The 13,897-nt window shown below is 40.9% G+C and overlaps 1 protein-coding gene across 8 annotated transcripts in view; it reads right to left on the bottom strand.

Annotated features, from left to right (window-relative positions):
- Positions 1–8,482: 8,482 nt before the first annotated feature.
- The window catches only part of LOC143152402 (bromodomain adjacent to zinc finger domain protein 2B), a 190,844-nt gene continuing 185,429 nt past the window's right edge, over positions 8,483–13,897 (bottom strand). For all 8 annotated transcript variants that reach the window (XM_076322472.1, XM_076322478.1, XM_076322477.1 and 5 more), the window contains one exon: positions 8,483–13,620. In XM_076322472.1, coding sequence (XP_076178587.1) covers positions 13,437–13,620 — 184 coding nt within the window. In that variant the 3' untranslated portion in view covers positions 8,483–13,436. The remainder of the gene's footprint in view (positions 13,621–13,897) is intronic.

The raw sequence follows: 13,897 nt of genomic DNA, 5'->3' as shown, positions 1-13,897 counted from the left end.
CTGTCGAACAATTACATTATGGAAAAAATGAGGCCAAATTGGGAAAGACCCACCGTAAACCGTGGTGTTGGCCCTGCTAGGTCGGTCTCGTTTCCCTTTAATGGGCCCAATTGAAGAGGAAATACGCGACGCCTCCACTCCGCTAGAAGAGTGTTGCGTTTCTCTCAACTCCTCGGCAGAACACGCAAGCGTGGGCCGGATGTCTGTTCCTGTGTTCGCAACATCTTCCTCCGGAAGCACCCGTGATCGACCGCTCGAACTAGCTGCACAGTCACTTGCATATGCAACAAGTTTTCCGTTATAATATTAGATTTATTCTTTTATCTTAAAAGATTATTTTAAGTTCGCAAACCGATTAGTTCTGTATTACCTACGATGAATAATCCTTTGTTAGAAATGTAGATTGAGATATGTATAATGTTTAAGATATATGGAAAAACCGAAATTACTGTCAACTTAAACGTCATTCTGACACTCCTGGGTTTTAAATTTACATTTTTTTTTTACCCGAGGTATCCTCGATCCCCGTGACTAAATACCGACAATGTTATTCGACATAGAGGGCCAATGATACCGCGAATCCCTCGTTCGGCGAAACACTAGCTTCGGTGAAAACTCGGATTGTACTCCACTCGAAGTCCAACAGGAATTCAATGACTTATCAGAGGTAGGTCGTCATTCAGTCCGTGGCAGTCGACAGGATAAGACGTATCGAAGTACGTGAACTTTACTGGCTGACATGTAATCGTTTCCCCGTTTCGGTTTAGTTTATCTTTGTCGATGAACAACGAAATCGTCACTTGAAAGGAGGGCTGCCAAATTCTAAAAATTGCCAGTGTTCGAGATGAATATTTGCCCACAAAGAGTCGGGTTCCCAATTCGTTGCTCATATTGTCGAAAAGCGTAATCATTTGGCTTTAAAATAGTCACAACCGTATCGAGGGCGGATTATTTTTAACGAAGATACAGCCATTTTACGAAACTCTTGCTTTTTCACACCTCGTGTTTTCTTCGCTACTCGAGTACTCTAAAAATGGTAATGTTCAGAGAGCCACAACTTTCTTAGCACTTGACGAAACGTATTGCTTCAATAATCAAATTGAAGCCTAAATCTTCTGCTTCTTCCATGTTTTTGCGAATATGCGCAAATGTTAATAACAATCGAGTTAAGTAAGGAAAATTCATTGAAAGTGTCGGTGATCAGAGATTTCTAAATATCTCGATGCTTATTTATCATAATTTATAATGACCGATATAAAATCATAATTTTAATCATTATTAAAAACGTCCTAATATAAAGAATAGTCAAAATATCATTTTGCCGAAATATTCTTTGCTGGTGAAGTAACGTCTCTTATTTCAAATCTCTATCAAAATTAAATTCCGTAGTTTATTTAATCGTTCATTCTGCACAGATAAGATGCATACTGTAACATAAATATTCGGAATATACTTATATGTTAATAACAATCTTGTACAGGAACAAACAATCACTGAAATGATTCGTCTTTACAGAATTCGGAATATCTTGAAGTTCATTAATTATAATTATTAACAACTAAAAGTTTAAACTATTATTAACAATAACCTAATATCAATAATGGCTCAAAAGCCACGAATTTATTGAAATATTCGGTTAGATCGAACAAAGGCAGTTGAAGTAATGGAAAGTCTACTTGTGAGGGGTACATATAAAGCCCGCAGATGACGAAAATTTCATTCTTCCTGGAGACTCCGAAGTGGACAGATTTCCCCCATTTGGATACCTGCACTCTCCACGGACTAGCATGGAACCCGGGTGACACTGGGATGACCACTACTGACCACTGCTGACCACTGCTGACCACTGCTGACCACTGCTGACCACTGCTGACAAATGCTGACCAATGCTGACCAATGCTGTCTAGTAACCTTTTATGTACCCACCACGAATTACATTGGATGTCGGTTGCACATTTGGTAATCGGTGCTAGCCACTGATAGGCAGTCGACCACTTCCTATCAAATCGGACCCACCAAAGGGAAACGGGACCGACCTAGTAGGACCAGCTTCACCGTTCGCGCCGCGACTTTCCTAATTTTCCCTCCTTCTCTTCGACAATGTAATTGTTCGACAGAACCAAACGAGGAGATCGAAGGAGTTAAAGTTCCTTCCATCTCCTCGGTTTAGTATCTTCGTTTATATTGCGTATCGAGGGAGATCGATGGAACTTCGATTCCATCTATCTCTCTCCGGGTCTTCACTCGCAGCAACCTCCACGTGGTGAGACCTGGTAATCGGTATTACTCGCAACGGACAATTATTGTTCGCCGCGGCTAGTACCGGGCTAATTGGCGGCGAATATAGAATAACTTTTATCATTTAAATAATAGGTACGTATACTGATTACTTAGAGAGTAAGAAAAATTGTATATTACAATGTAGAAAACTTTTACGGCGCATAAGAATGTTAGATACTTAAAGTATGATGAGAGAATCTAGGAATACTATGGTAACTGGAAGAAATATGTATATTTTATTAAATAAATAAAAAATGTCCAGAATATTACGAGTCTCTTAATTATAACTTTCCTCCCCCTTACTTGCATTCCTACGAATCACTTTAATAATTGAATGACGTCACTTCCAACAATCCACGAAAAATATATACCTCCTCGCCTGTCATGTTCTCCTGATATCAAAGTCCCGAAATCGGCGAAAAAATTTAGCCAAAGTACAGAAACTCATTTAAAATTCGCTCCTAGAGGAAATTCTTGGAAATGGCGTCATTTTTAAGAAGTGGCACGATAGGAATACCTCTTCGCACATCATGTTCTCCTGATACCAAAGTATCAATTTCGGACAAAAATTTTAGAAAATTTCTGAACTTTTGTTACAATTTTTCACCGATTTTAAAACTTTGGTATCAGGAGAACATGATTGGCGAGGAGGTATTCCTATTTTGCGGATTCTTGGAAATAACGTCAAATTCCAATAATTTCCGCGAATTAAAATTTTGCGGTATTTTCAAATCAAATTCTGACCTCTCCTAAAATTTTTCGCCGATTTTGGAACTTTAGTATCAGGAGAACATGATATGCGAGTAGGAAACCGTTCGCCTTTGCAGATTTCTCAATATCTTGATGTTTATTTATTATAATTATTAACAACCATCGTAGGACCATAGTTTAAACAATTATTAACAATGTCCTAGTATAAATAATGGCTTAAAAGCCATCAATTTCTTGAAATATCCGCTTAAATCGTACAAATGAAGTCGAAGAAACCGTGCGATAAAATAAATGAATATTTCTCTACATATCGGAATTATAGTTTGTATGTATGCAAATATATTCTGAACCCGCAATTACAAATCCCTGTAAGGTGGTAATTACATGTGTTGCCATCTATTGGAGAAAAGGTTAAACTACACTTAAGGGCTGAAAACACCTGGCGGAGAAACGCTCAAGTTTGTCGAGGAATTGTTCTGACTTTCATCAATAGATGGCTCCACAAGCATTATCTACCGACATTACAGATAAGTATCTCCTTTCGAAAGCCATTCCCTACCGCGCGACCAAGTAAATGAATATTTCTCTACATATCGAAATTATTGTTTGTATGCATGCAAATATATTCTGAACGCGCAATTCCAACCATTTGTAACGTGGTAATTATATGGGTTGTGATCTATTGCAGAACATGTTTGTTAATCTTCGCGATTGTGACTAACATTTATACATGTTCCCAAAATTAATCGAACAATATGTATGTTATTTATGCATTATAAATGATTAAGTAACTTATAGAAATTGATTTTGATCGAGATTCAAAGTAAAAACTTGTTTCGTAAAATTTTAAAGCACCGAAAGTAATAATTGTCTATTTAGTGCGATAATTTACCATTTATTTAATTCTCATAATTTACACAATACGCGTAGAAGTTGTATTTGTTACTCAAAAGTGCTGAAATTCGATCAATCGCTTTTCTATATAGAAAAATTATCCTGATAAACACTTGTGAGTCGATAATCGATACGTGAAGCCTTGACTTCGAGGTATTAAAGATTATTTTTAATGTATAAAGGAAGGCTAGAATATACCGTGGAAGGTTTAATTTTACATTTATTCGAAAGATGAAACATACAAAAGTTTGTACAAAACTATTTATTTATTTTATCGCACGGTAGGGAATATCATACAAATGGAATTATTTATCTGTAATGTCGGTAAATTATGCTTGTTGCGCCATCTATTCGTGGAAATCAGAACAATTCCTCGACAAACTTGAGCGTTTCTCCGCCAGAGGTTTTCACACCTGAAGTGTAGTTTACCAATTCTCCAGTAGATGGTAACTCACTTCATTGCCGTGTAACATATGTGTGTCACTGAGCGTTCAGAACATATATGCATGCATGCAAACTATAATTTCGATATGTAGAGAAATATTCATTTATTTTATCGCACGGTTTCTTCGATTGTCTTTGTTCGATCTAATCGAATATTTCTATAAAATGATATTTTAAGCCATTATTTATACTAGGACATTGTTAACAATTGTTTAATCTACGGTCCTACGACGGTTGTTAATAAATATGATAAATAAACGTCAAGATATTGCGAAATCTGCGAAGGCGAACGGTTTCGGTGAATGTTTGTCCATTTCCGCGATTGTTATTAACATTTATGCATGTTCCCAATATCAATCGAACAATGTGCATCTTATTTATTCATTACAAATGATTAAGTAACTTATAGAAATTGATTTTGATGGAGATTTGAAGTAAAAACGTGTTTCGTAAAGTTTTTAAGCACGGAAACTAATAACTGTCTATTTGGTACATTAATTTAATATTTATTTAATTCTTATAATTTACACAATACGTATAAAAGTTGCATTTTTGACTTGAAAGCGTCGAAATTCAATTAATCGCTTTTTTAGATAGAAAAATCTTCGTGATAAACTTTTGTGAATCGATAATCGATACGTGTAGCCTTGACAATGTTGGTTGGAACTCAATGACAACAATTCCATTGCGAACAAAGAATATTGAAACAAAATGATATTTTTAGGCATTATTTATACTGGGACATTATTAATAATTGTTTAAACGACGGTCCTACGACGGTTGTTGATAATTATGATAAATAAACTACAGGATATTGCGAAAACTGCAAAGGGGAATGTTTTCAGTGAATTTTTGTACATCCACGCGATTGCTATTAACATTTACGCATGTTTCGAAAATTTTTGTTGCAGAATGAATCTTATTTATGCCTTGTAAATCATTGATTTGCCTATAGAAATTAAATTTGATCGAAAATTAAAATAAAACGTGGTATTCATATGTTTCTCAACTTTCGATCAAAATTAATATTTGTAAAGTAATTAATGATTTATAATGCACGAACAAGGTGCACATTGTAATGCTGATATTGGGAATGTCCATAAATATTAATAACAATCGCGGAAACGACAAAACATTCACCGGAACCGCACGTCTTCGCAGACTTCGCAATATCTTGATGTTTATTTATCATAATTATTAACAACCATCGTAGGACCATAGTTTAAACAATTATTAACAATGTCCTAGTATAAATAATGGCTTAAAAGCCATCAATTTCTTGAAATATCCGCTTAAATCGTACAAATGAAATCGAAGTAACGGTAAGTCACCTTCTCGAGGGTATAAATAGAACCGCCGGCTGCCGAAAATTTCATTCGCCCGGGAGCCTCCGCGGCGGACGGAGCTCCCCATCTGAGGGACCACGACCCTAAGTCGTAGGGTGGCCCGACGCGGAGAAGGGCGGATCCGCGGCGGGGTCGCGGAGGACCCGCGGCGGACGGAGCTTCTCCTCCGGGGGACCCGGACCCTCTGTGCCAGGGGGCCCCGACGCGTACCCGCGGAGGACGGAGATCCTCCTCTGGGGGACCTGCACCCTCCGGGCCGACCGCGTCGTAAATTGCAAAACTTTTGCTAAAATTTTTTCGAAAATTCTCAGAAATGACGTCATTTTCGCGAAATTCCGAAAATTCTCAGAAATGACGTCATTTTCGCGAAATTCCGAGAATTCTCAGAAATGACGTCATTTCCAAGAAGTGGCACGATAGGAATACCTCCTCGCACATCATGTTCTCCTGATACCAAAGTCTCGAAACTCGTTTAAAATTCGCGCCTAGAAGAAATTCTTGGAAATGACGTCATTTCCAAGAAGTGGCACGATAGGAATACCTCCTCGCAGATCATGTTCTCCTGATACCAAAGTCTCGAAAACCGTGAAAAGTTCCAGTTAAAGTACAGAAACTCGTTTAAACTTCGCGCCTAGAGGAAATTCTCAGAAATGACGTCATTTCCAAGAAGTGGCACGATAGGAATACCTCCTCGCACTTCATGTTCTCCTGATACCAAAGTCTCGAAAACCGTGAAAAATTCTAGTTAAAGTACATAAACTCGTTTAAAATTCGCGCCTAGGGGAAATTCTTGGAAATGACGTCATTTCTAAGAAGTGGCACGATAGGAATACCTCCTCGCACATCATGTTCTCCTGATACCAAAGTCTCGAAAACCGTGAAAAATTTAGCGAAAGTTCAAAAATTTTCTAAAATTTTGGTCCGAAATTCAGACTTTGGTATCAGGAGAACATGATGTGCGAGGAGGTATTCCTATCGTGCCACTTCTTGGAAATGACGTCATTTCCAAGAATTTCCTCTAGGCGCGAATTTTAAACGAGTTTCGAGACTTTGGTATCAGGAGAACATGAAGTGCGAGGAGGTATTTCTATCGTGCCACTTCTTGGAAATGACGTCATTTCCAAGAATTTCCTTGAGGCGCGAATTTTAAACGAGTTTCGAGACTTTGGTATCAGGAGAACATGAAGTGCGAGGAGGTATTCCTATCGTGCCACTTCTTGGAAATGACGTCATTTCTGGGAATTTTCGGAATTTCGCGAAAATGACGTCATTTCTGAGAATTTTCGGAATTTCGCGAAATTGACGTCATTTCTGAGAATTTTCGGAAAATTTTAGCAAAAGTTTTGGCAATTTGCGACGCGGTCGTCCCAGAGGGTGCAGGTCCCTCAGAGGAGGATCTCCGTCCTCCGCGGGTACGCGTCGGGGCCCCTTGGCACGGAGGGTCCGGGTCCCCCGGAGGAGAAGCTCCGTCCGCCGCGGGTCCTCCGCGACCCCGCCGCGGATCCGCCCTTCTCCGCGTCGGGCCACTCTACCCCTGAGGGTCGAGGTCCCCCAGAGGGGGAGCTCCGTCCGCCGCGGAGGCTCCCGGGCGAATGAAATTTTCGGCAGCCGGCGGTTCTATTTATACCCTCGAGAAGGTGACTTACCGTTACTTCGATTTCATTTGTACGATTTAAGCGGATATTTCAAGAAATTGATGGCTTTTAAGCCATTATTTATACTAGGGCATTGTTAATAATTGTTTAAACTATGGTCCTACGATGGTTGTTAATAATTATAATAAATAAACATCAAGATATTGCGAAATCTGCAAAGGCGAACGGTTTCCTCCTCGCATATCGTGTTCTTCTGATACCAAAGTCTCGAAATCGGTGAAAAATTTTAGCAAAAGTACAGAAATTCATTCGAAAATTCCGCAAAATGTTAATTCGCGGATATTGCTGGAATTTGACGTTATTTCCAAGTAACCGCGAAGTAGAAATACCTCCTCGACGCTCATGATCTCATGATATCCACAGTTCCAAAATCGAACATTTTCTAAAATGTTTGGCCGATTTTGAGACTTTCAATCGCGAGCTAATTGGTTAATGGATGAATTTAGAATAGTTTCTTGTGGTATACAAACAAATGAAATATTCTAACAGAACATTTTTGTAACGGCAATGAATTTCTGAATATATTATTGGAATGTACTCGATGAATAATTCGTATAGTTCTTGAAAGGGTTTTTGGACGGAGAATGAAGGGTTTACTATAAGAATCATCCAAGATATTCTATATTTGTATTATTTATTAACCTAAATACACATTTCGCATGCGTGAATTCCTTGTATAAATACTTTTGTAATACCTTCTGTCGATACCTTATCCATGGTTTATCGAGACAAGTAACTTATGTTCATTTCGCTATCTAACGTCGAAAAGGAGAAACTGGTTAACTACAAACTTGGGCGTTTTACCACGGACAGCGCTACTGGTTTCACAGTATTATGAGTAGTTTGGTTCGTTTATTATTATACTATTTTATTGTCAATTATTTAACCAAATATGTTACGAGTCCAAACATTAAAGTATTAATTATTAAGAATGTATCATTGCATTTTAGGAATAAATTTTAATATGTGTGACGTAGACATGACCGTTTATGATGTAAGAAAAACATTGGCAATTCGATATTTAAAGATCATAGTAGGCGAATTATAAATAATAAAAAAATCTACGACTCAATGGGGGGTAAAATAGAACTAAACCTGTCTTCGAATTACGAACGATCCAAATAACTTAGAAAAAAGATTTCACTGTACAGATACACGCTTCGCTTACACTTTATTAATTCATTTGCAATACATTAATTAAGTCTGTTTAAATAGCATCGAGGCTACCTAACGTATGCCTTCGTTTATACTATAGACAATCATCTAGCTTAAACACACACTCTCTTACTGCCTTTCTCTCGACACCTTCTTTCTATTTCACTCAATCACGCTATCTCTCTATTTCTCTCGCTATTTCTCTCTCTCTCTCTCTCCCTCGCTCGCTCTCTCGTTCTCTCTCTCTCGTACTCTCTCTCGTTCTCTCTCGTTCTCTCAAATTACTCTTTCGTACTCTCTCGTACTCTTTCGTACTCTCTCGTTCTCTCTCTCCCTCGCTCGCTCTCTCGTTCTCTCTCTCTCTTTCTCGCTTTCTCTCTCTCTCTCTCTCTCTATCGTTTTCTCGTACGCCCTTTTTCTCATTTGCGCATTTTTTCCATTTCTCTTTAATCTGTTCCATTATCGATATCATTTATCGTTATTGTTATTACCATTGTCATTATCATTATACCATATAATATATCATAAGATCGACGTTAAAAACTAAAATTCGTATAAAAAGCGTCGTTATTCATACTAACAATGTAACTGTACTATTTAAATAATAATTGAATCTTAAAAAATTATTTGTTCTTGTTGTTCTTGTTGGGTGGTGGTGGTGTGTCTGAATGTATGAGATGTCTAATGCATCGGCTATAATACGAGGGTGCAAGGCGTGCATAAAGTGACCGTTACACATCTCCACGCGTACATTCTTCCGTTTGCCGACGTACGATCCCAAGAACATTCGGTAAGATCGCGAAATGCCCCGATGTTGCGCTCGTGAAATCAAGCGAGAACGTTCAGTATAGCTACACAGTCTCGTCGTTGCGAGAACCGACGATTGTCTACGATAATACAAAAAGGAGAAAGAAAAAATAGAGAAAAAAAAAAAGAAAAAGGAAAAAAGATGAAAAAAGAAGTGGATCGACGATCGCCGCAATTCACTCGATGAATACGATTCGAAACACGTGTTCGATAAGAATGTATCGTTCTCGGTGGCGTTCTCGAAATTAAAGAAGAAAAAAAAAAAGAAAACACAAAAACAAAAACGAAAGAACCGTACGAAAAAATCACGTATCGATCGATAAACGCGCGTTTTACTCGTTACGATCTTACCGGGTTCGATCGTTCTTGGATCGCGTCGGGACGTCGTCCCACGGTGCATCCCGTTTCGCATGTTCAGCCGCACCCCGCACATTATTATTTAATTATCGTTTTTTTTTTTTTTTCTCTTCAATCATCGTAGTCGTTTTTCTTTCACGCGGCATTTTCTTTTACAATCTAGCTAATACTTTTACAAACTACGAATGTTTAGCACAATCACTACGACCGGAACACCACTTCTCTGTCTCTCTCCCTCTCGACGCTCTATGTTTTCTCTCCCTCTCGACGCTCTATTTATCTCTCTCTCTCGTTCGCTCGCTCGCTCGCTCGCTCTTTCTCTCTCTCTCTCTTTCTCTCTTTCTCTCTCTCTCTCTCTCTCGCTCGCTCGCTCGCTCGCTCTCTTGCTTTCGCTCTTTCGTTATTACATAACTATCCGCTATTACGAGCAATAATGTACATCAATTACATAAAAAACAAGAATTACTGTGAACGTTTCTTGTTGATTTGTTTTGTCGTTCGCGCGATGGTCACACTTACATAAAAGTTACCCCCCGCGGGGTTAATTAGAAATCACCACGAAATCATCGCTACCGACACACCTCGTTCTCGTTCATGCGCGCGCAAACCGTGTGCCCATACACGACGACTCCGCGCACAACACGAGTGTATTATTCCCATTTTAAAACGTGTGTGTGCCCCCCACCCCTTGTCACCTCGGGTACAACTCTCCCAAAAGAGATTATCGTTCACCATTATTAATATAGACCCTATACGAGGGTCGAAGAGTCGCTCGAAAGAATCTCCCTCGTTATAGAGAACAACAATTGATTCGTTAAACGAGGTCTTGCTCACGGAGGAGGAGGAGGAGGAGGAGGAGGAGGAGGAGGAGGAGCAGGAGGAGCAGGAGGAGTAGGAGGAGCGGGAGGAAGAGGAGGAGGAGCTCGACGCGGATAAAAGAATTCGAAAACACTTGCACGATCATAGCGACACTACCACGCGCCACGGAGGACGAAGAATTGGGTTCCTTTTTCGTGAAACGAAAACACGATCGCTCTGCTGCCTTCTTTTTGGGAAACACGCGATTCTCCGTTTACGAGAAGCGACAGACTTTCGTTCGATCACCGATCGAATTCAATCGGTAGAATCGAACGCGAAGATCGAAGTTCGAGAGTCCACCGAATTACGTTCGTTTCGAAGTACGATCGTCGAGGAACGGAAAACTGCGGGGAATGATCGCAAAATGGCTTCGGTCGCATCGAGTGATTGCACCCGTTTACAATCAATTTCGTTTCAAGGTACTCGCGCTCGCGTGACAGAGTTGAGCATCGATCGATCGATACGTCGGTGAAATTTTATCGTCGTGTCGTTGCACGGCTATTGCATTGTTCAAATTGATCACTTTCGCAACTGCTCGAATCGTGGATATCGTCGTAACGGACGTAACAATTTGCAATTCGAAAGATCGTCGATGATTAAAAGAAATTTACACAAGTACTCGAACAACGTAAAAACAAACGTGTACCAAACGTTACATCGACAGGAGTGGTACTCGTGTTTAAAAATTAATTCGCAAAGCTTAAATTTACGCACTCCGGATAATCCCGAGGATCCGTTTTCGACGTCGAAAAAATAATAAAGTCGTTGACTCGGAGTTTTATCCGGTCAACGAACAACCGATTGGAAAAACTACGCGTCCCACGAAATTCTGTACCATGTGTTTGTTAGTTTCTCGAACGTCCAGAGTACACCGTGACGCTCAAACGTTTCAAATGTTACGTTAATACAACAATGATCGCGAGCGACCAACGATCGATCCGAACGTACTCGTCGATCGAAGTTTCCCCAACGCTGTCGCGCAATATTTATCGGGAAGTTCGTCTCGGCAGTAAAGAAAATAATGAACCGTAAACGATGCACGCTTCGAAAGAGAGAGAAAAATAAAAAAAGAAAAACAGGGCGGAAGCAATGTTGCGCAAGCGTGTACGCGATAATTGTCGCGAACCGGAATTGTAACCGTGCCTGAAGTACCGGTGCGTACCATTTGTCAAGATTTACACGTCGAGCTGCCGCGTCCCGCGTTTCGATTTATCGCGATCGTTCCAGCACGAACCAAGTGGGGCGAGAAAAAGACGAAGACGAAGAAGATGAAGAAGAAGACGAAGACGAAGACGAAGACGAAAGAAATGCAAAAAAGAATCCGTGGGAACGGCGTTAACATAAGCGTTAACACTTAATTGGAAGATCAACTCGGTTTTGTCACTCGATCGGTATCTTACACTGCAGCAAATGTTTAACCCTCTCTTTCTCTCTTCGTTTATTTAATCGTGCCGACGTTCACCCGCGGGCGTAAAAAGGTGTTCGCTCGCGTGAGTGTTGCAATGTTTCGTGTGGCTATCTATATAGTATACATATACACTATATTCAATATTTATACACTTATATGTATATATAGAATTTCTTATATATACATATACATATATACCTCTTCCTCGCTCGACGCGTTCACATTCATTAAATTCGCAAAATATTTCTTTTGCCGACGAGTCGACGCTAAAGCCTGTACAATACGATCGCAAAATTACATCTTAGGGTGTGGTGCTCGCTTAGGCAAAAAATTCTCTCTCTCTCTCTTTCTCTCGCTCTCTTTCTTTCTCTCTTTCTCTCGCTCCCTTTCTCTCGGTAAGTACCAGTGACCATCATTTTGCATATCGTGTTTCCATCCCGTTCCTGTGTACGAGGTGGGAGGTTTTCAATTTTTTTTTTTTCGTTTTCACTTGCGTCGCGAATCGCGGTTTCACATCGTCAAGAAGCTCCCTAAATCTACCGGCGCTTGGAAATCTCTCGTTGTGTGGTCTCTGTGCGCGTGTGGTGAAGGGTGGGGGTTTCGGGGATGGGGTTTGGGAAGCTTTCGGTGTCCCCTCTCCGAAAAGCTCTTCTCGAATTGTAACCCTGCACCGCGCGCGCGAACCGATCGGCCCCCCGCGCTGCTCAATGGGGGGGTTTACTCGGTCGTAGAATCGGGGAACGTCGCTCGACGCACGTGGAGGCGCATAGGTCCGTATCTCGAGGCGTATGGATCGTTTCTCGAGGCACTACGGGGAAGTACGGAGCCATTGGAACATAACCAAACGTGGACGACGATCTCGAGACGCGCGTCGATCGTGCGAACAACGTGAACGGCGCTCGGACGGTGACGAACGTGCGTCGTTTGGGAGGGTGTACATTTGTTTCTCAGGGGAGGGGGAGTGGTGGTAATGACGATGATGGTAGTGGTTGTGGTGGTAGTGGTGTGGTGGTGGTGGTGGTGGTGGTGGTGGTGGTGGTGGTGGTGGTGGTGGTTGTGGTGGTGGTTGTGGTGGTGGTGGTGGTGGTGGTGGTGATGGTGGTGGCGGCGAACGAGCGCGCGCGCACGGTAGGAGGAAAGAGACGTTTCTCGCTCGCATTTTCACGAAGGTTTCTATCGGAAACGACGACGTTGCGTAAACTGGTCGACCGCTAGAACGAGGTCGACGTCTGTGCGCCCGGAAACCGTGTGTGTATCTGTACGTGTGTGTATGTATATATATATATATATATATATATGTTTGTGTATAGAAGATGTTTCACGCGCCCCTTCGGTTCGGTGCCTCTTCTCTCGACGGCTCTCCAAAGTGTGCGTGTGTACGTGTATGTATTATATATGTGTACCCGCGCGCGTATTTGTGTACGTGTGTGTTCCTCTCCATGGACTCTCTCTTCCCGGCTACCATCTTTAGTAGTAGAAGTGGGCAAAACTGTTGCAGGTGTTGCGTGCACGCACCGATCCTCAGCTATGCGTTTGCGGATGCTGGTGCGGTGGCGGCGCGCCGGTAATCTCGGTCCAACGCATTTCGAAGAAACTGCGCATCCCGTGTCCGGCCTTCCCCACGGGACTGTCGTCCTCGTTGAATACCTCGCAGTTGATGAACATCTGTCTGACATCGGCGCAAAACTCATCGCGAGACTTGTACCTGTATCGAGAAGCACTCGTTGGAACATGTTCGGAGATTTTGTCCACGTGTAATGTTTTTTTTTATACTCGTATTTTACTCGTATTTTTTTCGGGTGTTTTTTTTTTTTTTTTCGGCGTCGATTTATCGAAGCCGACGACGAGATTCAAGTTAGAGAGAGCTTGTGCTAGATCTTAGACGTGTGTTTTTTTTCTACCTTTACATTTTTTTCTAGTGTTTTTCTATTTTTTTTTTTTTTTTGCGAATGAACTCTGTTATTTTTTTTTTTTTTTTTTTG

The sequence above is a fragment of the Ptiloglossa arizonensis genome, chromosome 10, assembly GCF_051014685.1.
Source record: "Ptiloglossa arizonensis isolate GNS036 chromosome 10, iyPtiAriz1_principal, whole genome shotgun sequence".
In the NCBI taxonomy this organism is placed as follows: domain Eukaryota; kingdom Metazoa; phylum Arthropoda; class Insecta; order Hymenoptera; family Colletidae; genus Ptiloglossa; species Ptiloglossa arizonensis.
The sequence above is the reverse complement of the archived record's forward strand: the minus strand, read 5'-3'. Positions and strand labels throughout refer to the sequence as shown.